General features: G+C 40.9%; 1 protein-coding gene across 1 annotated transcript; it reads right to left on the reverse strand.

Annotated features, from left to right (window-relative positions):
• Positions 1-3,574: 3,574 nt before the first annotated feature.
• LOC124291533 lies at positions 3,575-8,005 on the reverse strand. The gene is given in 9 exon segments (XM_046728535.1): positions 3,575-3,973; positions 4,307-4,513; positions 4,796-4,912; positions 5,167-5,231; positions 5,234-5,335; positions 5,556-6,014; positions 6,314-6,428; positions 6,670-6,709; positions 7,615-8,005. Coding segments are annotated over 6 exon segments (1,110 nt in total). The 5' UTR covers positions 5,953-6,014; positions 6,314-6,428; positions 6,670-6,709; positions 7,615-8,005; the 3' UTR covers positions 3,575-3,751.
• Positions 8,006-17,968: the final 9,963 nt, after the last annotated feature.

Raw genomic sequence — 17,968 nt, forward strand, 5'->3', positions numbered from 1 at the left:
CACTATAAAGCATGCAAATGTGATATATATAATAACTCTTTAACAACTCATGGTATCGGCAATAGTGATATCCAAACTGACTATGACAAACATCCGGTCATTTACAGCATGTAGACTTGGTATACACATACATGGCCATAACAGATTGATTTTAATATGTAACTCATTTCTAGGTCAAATCCCTCATCCCTCTCAGCCGATACACTAATCTTGCTGATTGGTACAAATTTCTAATCACAAAGGGGTCCATAACCATTTGGTAAGCAATAGTGTCACTGGAGTCTTGTGGCAGCTATATCCATAATTCTTTATGCTTCTCCATCACTATCTCCATGCTGCAATACAACACCTTGCTTCAGTCTTGAAACAGTGTTTTCAATACATGTCTTGAAGGCGACCAAATTGAAAGCATAGGGAGACTTGTCTATTCCACGAAAGCCAGTGAGGAGTCTGCCGGGTGTGATTTTCCATGGACTGTTTTTTTCAGCACTGATAGAATTTCTTAAATGTCTTCAGTTTCAGGTCTCTTCTGATGCCTTGATGCAAAGTCTTTTGTCTCTGTCATGCGTAAGACATTGTCCACCACACTTTCAACCACTGGTCGCCAATTCTCACGAAATGTGCACCATCAAGTATGACAAACTGTTGAAAAGTCAACTTCAATATTTTATTTTTTAAATTAAGATGGTGTAAGTACACCATCCTAAGAGTTAACATGTGAATTTTCAGGACTCAAACTCTAAAAGTAAATTCTGTGTGGTCGGTTGAACTTGACCCCTCCTTTTTAACAATGTAATCTACGTTATGCACATAGATAACATACACATGCCAGTAGTTTCTGCAGAAAGCAAGTACATACATGATGTTATATTGTTCATTACTGCCGGGGAGTCAGGTGATATGAATAGTCACGGTCAGTATGTGTTCTGTCATCAGAGATAGGACACAGCTTTCTTGAAAACAATAACTTGTGTTCTCAAGAACTTGTGTGGAAGGATAACATCACTTTCAATTCAATTAGCCCTATTACATATATCTACCAAACAAACTTTTATATAAGGCTAAATACCAACATTGCCACAGAAACATTGTTTAAGAATCAAATACAGAATAATGAAGATAACAATTTGTCGACCATTCTGAAAATGTCTTGTAGATTACAACTATTAGTAACGAAAATTTCAGGTTTCTGAAATACAACGAGACAACACGAGGGACGTCTAATCAAGTAACTAACGAATCATACTGAAAAGAACAGCTACATGGCTCTGTTACATATCCTGAAATTGTCAAATTAACTGCTTGTGGAATGGTGTCGTAAATTACAACACATTTCTGAAACCCATGGTAATGTGTGCTTCATCATGCGCTGTTAGTTTGAAAGCGCGCCGATAACGACCAGTGGCTTGAGAGGGCTGAACGGTACAAAGAATATCCTCAAATATCCCAGATTTCATCCGAACGTCTTGACCATTTGAAATGACAATCACTGTCATCCGGGTCCACCTCTTTGACCACTCCAAGATACCAATTGCCTTGGTACACAGCAGCAATGAAGTCACCACTGGTAGGTACGACTGTGCGGGGTTGATGTGTAGCAGGAGCTTGCTTCCGCTCAGGATCAATGTGTTCCAGATCTGCTGGATGTTCTGATGAAGATTCTGTCGACGATTCTGCTGTACGTTCTACCGGTGGTTCTACTGAAGGTTCTACACAAGGCTCTGGTGTAACAACATCCGGTCGAGGAGCAGTGGGCTTCAAGATAGAGGAGGGCAACCAATCAGTGTGGTAATTACCATCCGGACACATGGAACAGTAGCAAGATGTGGTTCTTGCCATTATGTTTCCCTTTGATGTTCCAATGATTGCATGAATCTTCATGGTTCCTTTCAAGGGGACTGTGGTCTTAGTCAGTTCCTGAAGTTCCTCCTTGACAGCAGCAATCTCGTCACTGTTGACGAACAGATAGGAGCAGCTTTTGTGGTTCTCCGTTCCCCATTTAAACAATTCCTCGGCATCTTGGATGACAGACTTCTTTTTGTCGAACAGACAACTCTGCCAGTCTTGAAAACATTGATTTACGTTTCTCTATAGCTTCGGAATTTGAAGGAAATATCTCATTCTGCAATATTTGTAATCTTCGTTACCACTACTTTGAGACACTGTCTAGTGTAAATAAATGTCCTCTTTATACCGCATATATGAAAAAACATAAAACCCTTTGCATAAAGGGCAAAACGAAATCACATCCAAGGAACCTTCATCAATAATCTTTCAACAGTGTGGATGTAAGTTTGTTTCAAAAGTCCAGTCGTCTGTAATCACGTTACCATCAGTGTATTTGCTGCACTGTCTAATATTTCCAAAATATACGAGCAGGGAAGGAATTTATGTATGAACAACATACTATGATGGTATACACATATACACTGACAAGTATACATACCTTTTCTTTGGTCGACAGTCAATCAGATAACACCTTCTGTCATTTGACGTTTTCAAAGTCGTCTTCTTGACGTCAAAGTGCAATGGGCGCTCTAAACCGCGATTTTCACAAAGGGATGTAACTCCCATTTGTTACAGGGAAACATCCCAGCCATGCTTACCACCATAAAACAAGGACTTGGATACAAGGTCTTAAATGTGGTAACGAAAATTACATCACGAAAATTACACCTTGACTTTCTTTACCTTGTCATATTAAAATCATGTGTTACTTCACTCTAATTAGGCAATGAGGTTAATGTATATCTGTCGTCCATGCACAGGGTGGAGACATCGGCAGGCTGTGTAATATTGACAGCAGGACAGTCCCGTAGATTACAGGCTTAAAACAAACCTTTCTTTGAGTAACTTTCGCCACAATGACAAAGAAAAGCATCCGTAAGGGATGAAATTACTTCCTATAAATGAATTTGTTGAGCAATTTTCAGTTAGTTTGACCATTATTCAACAGTTTCTTTGTACATTGTACATGTTTAAATTGAAAAAAGAAATGTATCGAACAGAAAATTATGTCGACAAAAAATTGTTTTTCTGTTATGGGCTGTTGCAAAGAGGTATATGCCCTTCGATACTGCAAGCACCGAAGGTCTTCATGATACAGTTTCCCCTGACCTACAGTGTATATAATGATTAAGTAGAATGGTTTTATTAGACCACCCCCATTGTGCGACAAGAGCAAAATGGGCAAAACGAGGTGTTTATACTGGTATGTATTGTACTAAACACCATATGTACACATGCTATCAGTTTGAATAAGTGGTTCTCCGTGTAACTTCGAGATAAAAGTCATAGTAAACCCCAAGAAACCCCAAATATTCAACTTACGTGCCTACGACAAGAAATTACACAATTGGTGCACATTTCGTGAGAATTGGTGTGGTGCTACTTTGAACATCTTTACAGTTTTGTTTGCACTCAATCCTCGGATCAAGTCCTTTAAGACTAACACCTGGTTCTCGTTTTGCATGTCTGAGGCTTTGTTGTGCCGTTTCCTGCCAGTTGAATTCACAAAGGAGGCAGCTCTGACTTTCATAGACTTGCGTGGAGTCAACATGACCTCTGTTTTCAATATGTAATCCAGACACTCAGACATATATTTGGATAGGGAAGAATGTGAATAAACAGAGGTGTCATGAACTTTAACAAAATGTTGCACAACTCAAGATTTCCCTCCCTTGTAGCATCCTGCATGCCCAGAACTACAAAGTACCAATTCAGGAAATTTACAGCATAATTGTGCAGATCATCATTCATTGCTGCATCTTCTTGTATGGTCACTAGAGTGGAAAACACCGGGAATTGCAACAGACACCCCATTCTTCACTTGTCCCATGGATACACTAATAATGTACCTGTTGCCTGGTGTGTGTAGCGTCACATTGACATTTCCATCTTCGACAATTAGTGTTAGCTTTCTGGTGTTATTTCCAATCACTACACTGATATTTGCGGTCTTGGAGCTTGATGTCTGAAAAGTTTCAAACATAAAAACTGAGTGCATCATTTTGACTTCAACAGACCGTACAAGCTTTTCTGTTAAGTTAACCATAGACAAACATTTCATCCCTTAAACACAATCATCCCATTAAATTATATATATTTCATTACAAACACACAATCCACAATAAATCGAGAACATAACAAAACACCCTGTAACTGAAGATAAAGATTAATTGAAACATGTAAGAGGGAATTTGGGGTTGTGTCACTATTGTGATTTCTGTATATATGTACTACGTTACACTGCTGAACTTCACCCGTTTATTTATATAATATATATGTGTGCAGGTGCAAAACTTACAGTTTGTTGTTGCAGTGGCGGAATGAATACAGAGTCGAGGATGTCATCCATGAACTTGTTGAACACTTTCTCACTGTGCCATATCTTAATAGTTTCAGGCATGTCTGGGTGTTGTGGACTGTCATTGATAGTTTGCATGTTCAACTTATCCATTGCAAGATTCAGGAGATACGAATTACCCACAACATCCACAAACTGCTCATGCGCCTGTTGAAATGAAACATCACAGTGTCAAAGAGTTACGTTTGACTTGGAGTGAGTGAGTTAATATTTAACGTCACATCGGCAATATCGCAGCCATATCGTGACGACGTTTGACTTGGAACATGCTCTGAAAATATCCATTAGTCAGAACATACCTGTTATATTATAAGCAGTGCTAAGTTGCTAACCAAATAATACTTCACAAGATTGTTTAGCCTAGTGACAAATGGTTTATATAATGGCATCAGAACCTTAATTACTCGATATCTGGGGTTATGTCCATACCTTAAATCTGACTTTCACCCTGCCAATCAAATTTGATCTCTGTATTACCATCTTCAGGTGACACAGCGTACCTTTGTTGGTGCCCTTCTCAAGTTTGAGGAATTTCTTGCAGAGTTTCTGTATAAAAGAATCATGTTAGATAAGTCTGTACCAAAACTCAGTTATCAGCACTTTCACTTCATCAAATAAATTTATTACTCCGTTGCAGCATTCATTTGTGAAAGAACCCATTCCAAACAGGTTTTCTTGGCTTCAGTAGTTTCTTGCAGCAGGCTCAGAAGTTTATGATTTGTTTCACAGTTCACATAATCATAATATCACCGATAGTTAATTTAATCTTATATGAACTCTTTGCTAAATGTATAATATACCTCTAGAAAGTCCTGCAGTGTGTGAAACATTTCCACAACAACTGGTTCCAATTACTCAAGTCTCTATGTCGAGTGTGGCATCCTTCCCTTAAAGCCTTGGCTCCTTGCAGACGCACTCGGGTCAGTTGATCTCCCCCAACAGGGACTTGCATGATCTCTAACTCTGATCCTGTTACAACATTTAAGGATGGGTTTGGATTCATCAGCTTCCACTTACAAAATACATATTAAGAAATCTGTTGGAGATTTAAAGGCGCAAAAGAAGGCTGTTTGCAGAGAAAAGTAACTGCTTAATCAGTCCACACTATTTATGTAATTAATTCTCTTTCAAATACATAGCTTTGTTAACTTCTGGTTACTGTCAGCTATGTTGCTAATGAGTAAATTACCTCTTCCTGCTTTCGCATACCAGCGGTTGATCAGTTCCACGTAACCAGCCATGATGCCGATGCAGTCTGAGTACTTCGACTCGTTCTTCAACATTATTGGGAGGAGGAATATGGCTGAACGCTTGGACATTTCCTCTTGACGGTCATGGGGTATATGTTCCGGAAAAATGCTTTTTATCCAAGACAGTCCACTGATGTGCTGAACTAATTTCCGAGCAATGAAAATTTTGAGACAGTTCCTGAATTTCTCAATTTCTCTACAGTTTGGGAGGAAACAATCTGTGCCAATTTGGTCAACATTTCCAATCGGAGCATTATCGGGTAGATGCATCACATTGACACGGTCCAAAACAAAGTCTGAGGCAAAGAAGTGGTAATCTTTGGTCTTGTTGGTCATCCTGATGTCATGTGTAGTGACTCTTAGGTCAAGATTATCTCCATGTATCTTTCCATAAGTTCCTGAAAAAAAATCAATCCAGAATTATGAAACCTCTGACATAGGTCTATGATTGGCAACCTGAATTTATCTGTTACTCACCACCTGCTTCTCTAAAAGAACAAATAACTGCTCACAATATCTATATAAGATAAGATGGCAAATGCCTCTTCCCCACCCCTCCCCTACTAAACACAAACCCTTACAAATATTAAAGAATAAATTATCCGATTGGCACAGCAATTCAATCAAGAGAGAACTTTAGAGTGGAGTGAAAAGAACTTAGAAGGCTGAATGAACAATCATCCCATATTGATCATACCTGATGAAATAGATCTGATGATATCCTCCTCACAATGATTGGCATAGCTGTCCAGCAAATGATCCTTTGACTTGTCTGTGAGATTGACATGAACTTTGTTGAGCAGTGACAACAGCTGCAACATACCATACATTCATTGAAACACATGAACATGGAGAAATTACACAAAATCAAGTACAGCTTTATCTACATTTCACTATAACATTACTATTTAGTTGATGTATCAGTTATTAACGTTTGAAGAATTAATGCAGATGTAAATTGCACAGTGACATTACTTCAATCATTACTGTCATGTAGCACATACATTTAACAATTACTCTACAGTCAGGTACATAATATTCATGTTCACTTACTTTGACACCTGGGGGACACTCCTTTCAAGTACAAATCATGCTAGAACAAATGAAAATGTAACATGAAACAAGTCTATGTTCTATCGAAACTTTGAAATTCATGGTGTTGAAAGTTCATTTCGTGTTTAAAAACTACACAGGAAATAGACAAAATAGAAGTGAAATCATGGACCACCTACACAAATGCTTTCTTCAACAAACCAGATTCTTACTTTATGTGTTCAGCAGTTTCTTGCTCCATTTACATGACATTAATTCAATCATAAAGCTGAATGTTTGAACAATATGTTTCATACAGTGTTGACCAAATTTGAACTTACAAAACCATTCTGAAATATTCTGAAATCACTTTACACTGCAGTTGTTTCCCACCACACATCATGGAGCATCTCCTTACGTTTAATCACATTAACTTTTACTTTGTCAAACATACAGTTTGTAAAGTGACTTCCTGTGCGAGTCAACGGTGAAACAAATAACAATGACATGTGCATGCATGTCAAACACATTCTCAAACAAATATCAGGTGAAAGAATGCATAAGGGCACAGTAAATGCTTCCATCTAACAATGACATTGTTACTATCATACTGTTTACATCTTTGTCATGTTGGGGTTTTTCCAGACAAGTAGATTTAATTAAACACGCAAAACAATTTATTTACTTTGTATAAGCAGGATTATTTTCATGACAATTTATCAATACATACACAGGGATTCCAGTTTTGATAGTTACAATGAAAAAGTACTATTTCCTAGTTCATTACATACATAATAATGGGAGGGATGTGGAGTATGGGAGGGCATGTAACAAGAAACGCTCACAAAATATGAAGGTGAAGTATAATACAGGCTAGCCTGTCGTAACTTTCAAAAAGAAAGTACTATATATTTCAAGTCTATTTGAGTACGCATTCTTCCAACTTTCATCTGCTACAGAACTTACTTCAAACTGGCAAAATAGAATGAACTTAAAACTCAAATATAAGAGCTAGTTCAATATACTTTGTTGTCGGCATGATAATTTATGGCGGCGGTTGTGAAGAGTCTCTGCACTGCTGATACTTTATTGTTGTTGCTGTGGAGTATCATTCAATGCATAATGGCGATTGTTGCTACCTTTGAACTGAGGTATCTTGTCACCAAGAGCAGCATGGATCACATCAAATAGTACCGGGCAATTGTCTTTCAGTTCACAGACAGCAGCCGCTAACACATTAGTGTCTGACAAATGCACAGGTGTTTTATTACATAAAACACTCTTCCCAGGTGCACACATTAGTTTGATTTGTGCTGTGAGGGCTTTGATATTGCCACCAAGCGTTATGGGTCGCTCAAAAGTTCTTTTGCGGCTAACTGTTGCTTCTCATTATTTGAGCTGGGTAGGATGGAGACCAAAGGCTTACTATTACTCTTCGGAATATCATGTGTTTTTCAGAGTTGTTCCATAACACTGAGCCACTCGTGTCAAGGCTGACAGATTCAGCTATAACCTGAGCCACTGTCTTTCGCCTTGGTTTAGTCAGAAGCAACTTTCTCTTAGCTTTAACCTTACGTTTGGTTGATGTGCCAGTTGGGTCGGCGTTCTCATCTCTGATGTCCTCATCAACGTGATACTTCTTACTGGAAGCACCAGCTGGCGTTCGGGCTAGTCTCTTCACACGCTGAAGCGTAGACAATACCCGTATGGCATTCTGTGAAGCATCTAAATTCATAACAATTGTTGATCTTCGTGAAACAAGTTGTATACAGAAACAAGTATGGCTGGTCTTTCATGGGAAAATCTTCTCTAAAAAAGTCTTCCAAACGATCTATGATTGTTTTTCCGACACTTATCTTTCGACTTGGTTGGAAAAGCCGGTAGGGGGTTGTACACCCAGCCAAAAACACTTTCTCTGGAGTTTTTATGGGAGTTACATTGGCAGCAATTTTGGAAGTAGTCCCATACGTTGACAATTATTTTAACTGTGCCCGTTTGCGCTAAGACAGAACCAAGTCGCAAAGATGGCCACGAGAGGGACACGAGTCGGTGAAACAGTTAACTCTTATGCTTGCGCTACTGTTGATTAAGTTCGACCTAGAATTGTTACGGGGAATTAGCTCGGGGAATTAGCGGGATCTCCACGCCTTCAAATACAAACAGAGAGGATCTCAGGCAAAACAGGAATCTTTATTACAGTTAAACACATGAAGGCAAAGGACACATATTCAGTTAACTGGTAATTCAGAATTATTGGTCAAGAGAAATAATTATAATATTGTTGCAGAAAACTATTCAATTGAAATAACAAACAATATGACAAGTGACACGACCGAGATAAAAATACAGATGCTTAGAACATGTTGTAAACGTTATACACGTTTGGCATTTATTGACTTTAAGCATCCACAACTCCAATAACTAAAGCGAACGTTTTATTTTAACTGAAATAGTTTAGGCGTCTGATATACTAATGGTGACCTGTGAAAGTAATGATTTCTTATCTGGGATTCTAGATTATTCATAAACTTCATTATATATTTAAACTACAAGGAATTAACATATAGCGACTAAACGGAAAATTCGAGCAGCACTTTAGAATAAGTAAGATGATTTCATTGTTCAAGCAGGGTAACACGGTTAGAAGGACTTTAAGCAAATTTAACCAAATGAAAAAGTAACAAGTAAAAGTGACTTACCTTCAAATACAAACAGAGAGGATCTCAGGCAAAACAGGAATAACTCAGTGGCGAGCTACACCTGCATTTATACCCGAATCTCCTGTTCGAATTTGAAAGCAAGTCGAAGAGCGCATGTCACACTGGTCATATTACGCAAGTTTGACAAAGCTGGGTAGCCAAAGCTGGGGCAAAGTTAGCTAATTGGAAACATAATCGCTGCTGGAATGTTACCGTTCGGGTCGGTGGCCTTTGTTAATTGTTTTGGGTTGGCCAGCCGTGTCTAGCTCGACAATGCACCTACTCTGTTAATCACTGTGTGTCTGAGACACAAAGAGCAGTGGCCTAACACTTACTAATCTCCCAGAGTCGCTAGTCCGGTTCTGGCAGCTTGAATGTTATAGATTTGAGAATAGTTGTGTAGGTTCTGAAAACTATGTGCCTTAACTGGACTGAGAATGTAAAATTATAAGATTGTAAAACAAATCAAAAATAGATAAAAACTTGAAGACAAGTAAGGTAAATTTTGGCACTGTTATAGTACCCCTGGGCGTCGTGGAGCTTTTGACCGCAAAAGCCTTTTGTTTAGCTTCTGCTATTGTAAAGACAAAGATGTAACGATACTATAATGCATACAATACAAAGCACACAATAAACTTCAGTGAAAGAATGTACAAACAATATAATGATATGACACTAGGTATGTACTGTGCAGACAGCCCACTTAAAATTCTTTTGACATGGAGGAATGATTTATGATTTGATAACGACCATCATGAACCATTAAGATGTAGGCAGCAAAAGGTTGGGTGAACATTCTCTGGAGCTTACGGGCAGTAAAGAAAGAGACTTGCAGAGTGCTGGGGACAGTTAGTGCGGTGTTGGTCAGAAGATTAGTGACTGTGAAGGCAGGCCAGTCGACAGTGAGGGTGGGAAAGAAGTACCCTGAGACACGGAGATGTTCTACAGTAAAAGGAGGTTGCACGTCCCAATAGGACGGGCAGAGGCTAAGAGACAGAATAGGGACAGTGACACATTCTGGACCAGTGGTGAGTTCCAGAACGAGACCATTGTGAGTATTGCGAGTATTGCGTTGATAGATTAGGAGGAGAAGAATAGAGGTGACAGCAAGGGTGATGACTCCCAGAAGAATTGAGACATGGTAGTCTGCAAGATCAGAAACAACGAAGCTGGGACTGGCAGTAGTTTGGGGATTATAATTCAACGATGGGGGTTGTACCGTTGTTACTGGAGAAACCCGAGTGACCAATAACAGTGCTGCAGAGAGTGCACGAATTTTGTAAAACATCCAAATACACAAGATAATCGAAAGAATTGAAGTACCTGAAGCTGTTATGGCAATTATGGCATTAGTATCTGGCCAGGAACTTGGTAAGGTGATTTGCCCATCAAGCAGAGGCTCCGCAATAGACTGAAATATTGTTTCAGTTTTCTTAGCGCTTTCTGCCACACGCTTCAGACTTAGATGCGATTTTTGATCATTGGCCAAAACACTAGAAATTTCATGCGAAAAAATGTTAAATTTAGGAATTGAGAAATTAACCATTTTTCGAAAGGTGGTATCACCAGCAATGCTAGAGAGGGTAGAGTCATCAAAGAAGTGTTGAAGAAGAGCAAGATTGACAGGATGTAGATGTGTGATTTGATTGTGATAAGCCCGACATGAACCAAAGGGTGCCGGATAAAATAGATCTTCAGTAGAGAGAGAACAGTAGCAAGGAGTCTTAATAAGACAAAAATTACAGCCAGAAATCACACGATGCATGGTGGGACAGGTAAGTGTAAGAAATGGAATTCTATAAACTAAGACATTAGAGGAATCGACTGAGATAAGTTGAGGTGGTTGAGCTTTCGTAACATAGCGGAAATCACAAAGTGACTTGATGAGACTTTTACTGTTTTGGAAAAGTGCAAGGACACATGATGGTTTAGGTGAAGACTGAAGCGCTATTCTGAAGGGACAGTGGATAACAAAATCATCACCTGTGCAGGAGGCTAGACTAGAAGGATCAAGGCTAATGTGATGCCGAGAATCAGATGAAAGGGCAAAATAAGATGGAGCGTCCAACAGTTGGGTGGAGTGGGAGGAAGTATTGTTCACAGGCACTGGGACAGAGATAACTTTATATATTTGAAAAGGTGTAGCCAAAGAAGATAAGGGAAATTTAACAGAAACATAGATATGGGACTTCGTGCGAGCGAAGATAAATTTAGCATGAGAATAGTAAAAGGTTGGACTTGTTTGGAGCAAATGGAAATTTGGGTATTTATTGGATAAAATTAATGCCAGATGATGGATCGTTTGTTCCAAAATATGAGGGGCAATGAGCAGGGGAGACAACTTATTCTTAGCCAAGTCTAAAATTCCTAATTTCAGTTCCTCAAGCTGATGCTCCACAGTATTTGACTTTTGTATTTGGTCAATTAGAAGGGAAGTCAGGGATGCAAAGGTGGATTGGATATTTTTAGCGTTATTCTGTATTGCAGTGGCTGTGAACGTGATGGCATCATGATTTGCCTTAACGCCTTTTAGGGCATTTTTTAAAGCGAGTGTCTACTAATTTCATGAAAGAGGAGAGGTGGACTGAGTGCTGCTGTAATACATTTGAAAGGTTGATGTCATGTTTGGTAAGCGCATTTATATGCTTGGCCAGCAGGTTGACGTCGTCAGTTGTGGCTGTACCAAATAAAGTTTTTGAAAGTGAACCTACAAAACTAAGGACGGCTCGTTTTGAACGACTGGATGATGGGATTTTTTATTCTGGAATTAATTTAAGTATTTGCTGTCTTGTGTCATTCAGTTTGGCGACACATTTAGTTTTAATAACGTTAAGATGCATTTGTATTTGATGTAGGAGAGCGCATGTGCCATTGCCTTGATGACATCCGCTCATGGTAGGAATGCTTGGAATATGGGGCATCTTAACTTCATAAGTGTGTGTCCAATATTCTGTTGAGAAATGGGCTTGGGTGGTAGGCTGAAAAACTATGCCATAGTTGAGTCTTTGTACTGGACTGGTGCCAAGGGTAGGATGAGCGAACAGAGCCATAAGCCACAGGATTATCAAGCTCCAGGACGGACCTTTGATGAAATGAGAAAGGAAGCCATTAGAGTTGACCTGGCTGAGAAGAATGTTGTGGCCACAAACATCAAAACAACCTAGCACTATAGGACACAGAAACTGGGTAACTGCAAAAGGGGTTGGTCACTCATAACAATGGCAAATTGACTCACGTCATAAAGATCACTGTGGTAGCCAAACAACACCTATGCAAATGATCTACTGAAAAAAAACTTGCGCCCAAGTTTGCGCCGCCTACCAGACATTGTCCGAGACCTATGGAAATGCTTGATCAGGGATGGATCAAGATTGGAAGCAGGCTCCCAAGTAGTTTGTGAATAGCCTAACCATTTGATTTGGTACATTTTGGTACCCTTTGCCCGTTTACATCTAAGTATTTGTTCAACAGGAAATGTTTCATCGTCTTGTGATGTGTCTTCCTGTTGCTGAGAAGTAGATGGTGAAGAGCCTGAATCAGAGATGTGTGGCTCTGTAGGTACCATCTGTGTGTTGCGTTGAGTGTCATTGTCAGCAGAAGTGCTGGATAGTGGGGCCTGGTGTGTGTCAGGGCGTGTGTTGTCTTCAGCAGAAGTGCTGGGATTAGGAGACTGACTTCCAGGGGTAGGAATGTAATCTGGAAGTCTGTCATTGGCTTGGCGAGCAATGTGAGGCTTGATTCGATTGGCGTGGATAAGGGCCTTGTGTGTTTTGTTTGTTTGGACATGTTGCAGTTTGAAGGTGTGATTTGGACCTAACTCGAGAATTGAATAAGGACCTAACCATTTAACTGACAGTTTTGGGGACCTGCCGGGAAGTACATGGGAATTCTTCATCAGGACCAAATCACCTATAGAGAATTGGGGCTCTCTAGCTTTGAGGTCAGTGCGCTCTTTGTTGATGTCTTGGGACAATTTCATATTGTCTTTGGCAATGGTCTTGGCTACTCTGAGATTGTCCAGAAGGGTCTTAAGATGACGCTCTGCAGTTTTGCCTAGAGATGGCTTCGGAAGAAGGGCAACATCAATAGGGAGATGCATCTCTCTGCCAAATAGCAGATAGAAGGGAGTGTAGCCAGTGGAGGCACATGGTGCGCTGCGCATTGACATCATTATGCAGGGAATTAGGTCTGCCCAGCTGGACTGGTCAGAGTCACAGTAGGCTCTGAGTGCCTGTTCAATGGTCCTATTGCGTCTTTCACACATGCCATTGGTTTCAGGATGATATGACGATGTCAGATGATGCTTAATGTCCAACAATTCACAAAGGGCATTGACAAGTTTAGAAGTGAACTGCCGACCTCTATCCGAAAGGAGAGTTTTGGGAGCACCAAAGCGAGTGATGACCTGATTGAAAAGAATGTTGGCTACCTCAGTGGCATTTTGAGTTTTCATAGCAAAGCCCTCTGTCCAGCGGGAAAAGGAATCCACTACCAGCAGGACATATTTAAAACCATCTTTGGTTTCAGGGAGGGGACCAAGGATATCTATATGAATGCGTGAAAAGGTATCCTCGATGGGCATTGGGACCATAGGAGCATGTCTGCCATGAGTCATGGGTTTAATTTTCTGACATGTCTCACACGACCTAATGTAGTTGTCTATGTCCTGATACATGCCAGGCCAGTGGTACTTAGACAGGAGCGCTTGAAAAGTAGAATCCCTACCCAGATGACAACCTCCTACTTTTGAGTCATGATAGGCAAATAGGAGATCTTTGCGCTTGATAAGTGGGACAACAAGCTGTGTAATTTGAGGAGGTCTATGGGCCTTGGCACCTCTATGTTTAGCTTGATAAACATGATAGAGAATACCATCTCTAACAACATATTCCTGTGAGCGACCTACAAGACCTTTGACTTGAACATCATTGTAAGTTGCAGGGATTTCACCTTTGGAGATGTAGTCAATAATGGGTCTAAGGTCAGGGGAATTGTATTGCTGTGTCACCAACTGATCATCGTCTGTGTCAATCGCTGCAACGATGAGAGATGGACCAGATGAGGGTGGTTTGTTAGCATAATACAAATCAACCGCTAGTGGCTCAGGAGTGTCTGGATCCTGGTGAAGAGAAGATAGGGAGGTTGATGGTGGGTCAGTAAGAGGGACAGAGGTTGATGTGGAAGGAAGGGGTGAGGTTGGGGATGCATCAGGGGTTGAAGAGGGTACAAAGGGAGATGCAGATACGACTAAAACTGCTTTGTCTGTGGTGTTGGATTTGCATGAGACAACATGGGCATACTTTCTGTTGGAGGGCAATGGAGGAGACGGAATGTCATCTGTGACAGGTGCAATCTTAGGCTCAGGGTATTTCGTGCGAGACAAAGCATCTGCATTTGTGTTTGATTTGCCTGGCCTGTGGACTATATCAAAATCATAGTCTTGTAACATGATTGACCATCGACCAAGGCGACCTGTTTCTTCCTTAATGTTTTTGAGCCAAGTAAGTGCCTTGTGATCAGTGTAAATTTGGAATTTGTTTCCAGCCAAATAGACTCTAAACGTTTTTATGCCCTCTACGACTGCCAAACATTCTAGCTGTGTCACCCCCCAATTCTTTTCTGACGAATGAAGTGATCGTCCCCCATAACAGATGACATGTTCCTTACCATCTGGGCCAAGTTGCCCTAAAATATATCCAAGAGATGTGGTGGAAGCATCTGTCGTGAGAATGAAGGGTTTTGTAGGATCAGGATAGACAAGGATAGGAGATGTTGTCAGTTTTTTTGCTTTAAGAGAGAGAAAGCCTGTTGACATTTGTCTGTCCAAGAAAATTTGACATCCTTCTTGAGAGTGTCATAGAGAGGTGCTGCTATACCTGAGAAATTGGGAACAAATTTCCTATAGTAACTGCACAGACCGAGAAAATGACGCACATCATGAACGTTTTTGGGTGGGGGAATTTGTGTGACTGCTTCTATTTTAGATTGATCAACTTCAATACCATTTTTGGTGAAAATGTGCCCTAGATATTGGACTTGTTTTGCTGCAAATTTACATTTGTTTGGTTTCAAAGTCAAGCCAGCCTGCTTTATCTTTTGAAAAACACATTTTAGATGCTTCAAATGTTCTGAAAATGTTTTGGAGTAGACAATGATGTCATCCACATAAATAAGAATGTATTTCCAGTTCATGTCTTTTAGCGCTTCTGAAATAGTACTTTGAAATGCCATGGGAGCATTTTTAAGGCCAAATGGGAGACGGTTCCATTCAAAAACACCATCAGGAGTAATGAAAGCAGATTTGTGTTTTGTTTCTGGATGAAGAGGAATTTGCCAAAACCCACTAGCACAATCCAAAACACTGAAAATTTTTGCATGACTTTCTCCAACTGCGTCAATGACATCTTCAAACCTAATTAGAGGAAAGAAAATTGGCTTGGTGACAGCATTCAGGCGTCTGTAATCCACGGCAAAACGATAAGTGTTGTCACGTTTCTTTACCATAACGACTGGGGAGTGCCACTCTGATGAACTAGGTTGAATAATTTTGGCATCTAACATTTCTTTAATTTGTCTTGAGCACTCTTTCCTAACTTCAGCACTTTGGCGATAAAAGGGGCGCCTAACGGGTCTAGCATCACCTGTCTCTATCCTATGTTTGTGAAGATGTGTTTGACCAAGTTCAGACCAATTGTGTGCAAAAGCAGAGTGTTGAGAGTTGAGGAAAGAAAGAAGTTCTTGTTTTTGGACAGGAGACAGGTCTGAATCAGAAAGGTCAAAGGATAGTTCTGAAGTAGTAGTGTGTTTGCGATGAGATGGGGACTGGGGTGGAGTTGTCAAGACATGGGGTGTAGATCCTGAATTAGTCTGACCTCGTGTAACTGCTGCAGTACTGGCCTGAGAATGAGGACGACATGTGTCATGGGATGGTTGGGGTTCAGGTTCAGGTGAATCTGGCAATACTGAGACACTGGATGGGTGCACTTCACATGCTACAGCTAGCACTCTTTTAGTATTTAAGTGAACAGGGGGATTTGGTAGGGTTGAGGAAGCGCATATAAACACCGTTCTTGGACTTAGTCACTAAACATCTGCCGCCCTGCAGTTTAACTCTTGCAAGCTCAGGAACAGGTTCTAATAGAAGAGTAGAGCCTAGCCTATGACGAGAAATTTGGACTGGAATGTCTACCTGACAAGAGGGTGGAATTGTGATTGGTTTCTTTGCTCTAGCATAGCCTGCACTAGATTCAACTAGGGGAACAGTGATCAGACCTTCTTGGATAATCAGGCACCTGTCAGCTAGGGAGATAGCTGCTTTGTATTCAGAAAGGAAGTCCATGCCTAATATCAGAGAATGGTGTAGAGATTGAAAAAACATAGAAGGATTGGGAGAGGAGGAGATGACCTATGCAGATATCAAGAGAAATGGAACCTAGCACCTTATGAACTTCGCCACCTACACCAATGATTTCATGAAGGTCAGAGTCTTGTAAGTGCCGTAAATTGTATCCTACTTTTTGAAGGTAGCTCATGCTGACACAGGACACAGAGGCACCTGTATCAACTAGAGCTGTTGTCTTCACTTGCTTCACCTTAACTAGAACAGTGTTCTTAACCAAGGGAGCCACAAGTGAGACCATAGGTTTCTCATGCCTGATCCCAGCCATCTGAGAATCAGGCGCGAGTCCCTATTGCCTTGGGTATTCATTCTGAGAATGATATGCCCTTATGCACACGCTAGAATGGTGACCTACTTTATGGCAAAAAGTACACTGGGTATTAAAATGTGGGCAATATAATCTGTCTGAACAGTACATACCACATCCGATACATCTTTGCTGCAGGAACGGGGGTACTGGGTACTGTGGGCGCCACGGATGACTGCTGGTCTGCCTTTGAGGGCCCTGATTCCTTGGATGTGGTCGACCTTGAGGCAGTGGGTACTGTTGAGGAGGTGGTGGTTGTCTCTGGATCTGGGCGCCATGATGCTGCTGCCGTCTGGGTTGGTAGCGTTGGGGACGATGTGGCTGGAACTGTTGCTGCTGTTGTTGCTGTTGTTGTTCTGAAGACGGTCTGGTGGGTTCTGTAGCAGCAGCCTGAACTGGTGGGGCCTCAGTCTTTGTGATTAGGGTGGCCACAAGTTCTGATAGGTGGTCTACCTTCATGGCCATGTTGATGTCCTGAGAACTCACACTAGTCTGGGATCTCTCAGCCAGTTCAGCATGGTGACGGACATCTTCCAGGGTGGCAGGCTCTTTGTTAATAACCCACTGGCGGATGCTAGGCCTAAGCCCATTGACGGCTACTGCCACAGTCACAGACACTGGCAGTGCTAAATTATGTGTAGCTTTCTGTAATCTTGTCAAATAATCTGCACTGGTTTCTCCCGTAGACTGCGACATTTGTAACACATTCACGTCAAAGGTTCTTGGTCTGTGAAACCTTGACGTGAAGGCTTCCTCCAGATGGGTCATACTTTGTTTGGTTTCGTTGGGAAGATCTTGGTGCCATACCTTGGCTGTCCCCTCTAAATAGAATGGGAACAGCAGGCACTGTCGTTCCTCATTGTAACCAAACAGCTTGACAAAATTTGTGAAATCTTGCCACCAGGATGTAGCTTC

The sequence above is a fragment of the Haliotis rubra genome, unplaced genomic scaffold (genome assembly GCF_003918875.1).
Source record: "Haliotis rubra isolate DU_JTF1 unplaced genomic scaffold, ASM391887v1 Scf494, whole genome shotgun sequence".
Classification (NCBI taxonomy): domain Eukaryota; kingdom Metazoa; phylum Mollusca; class Gastropoda; order Lepetellida; family Haliotidae; genus Haliotis; species Haliotis rubra.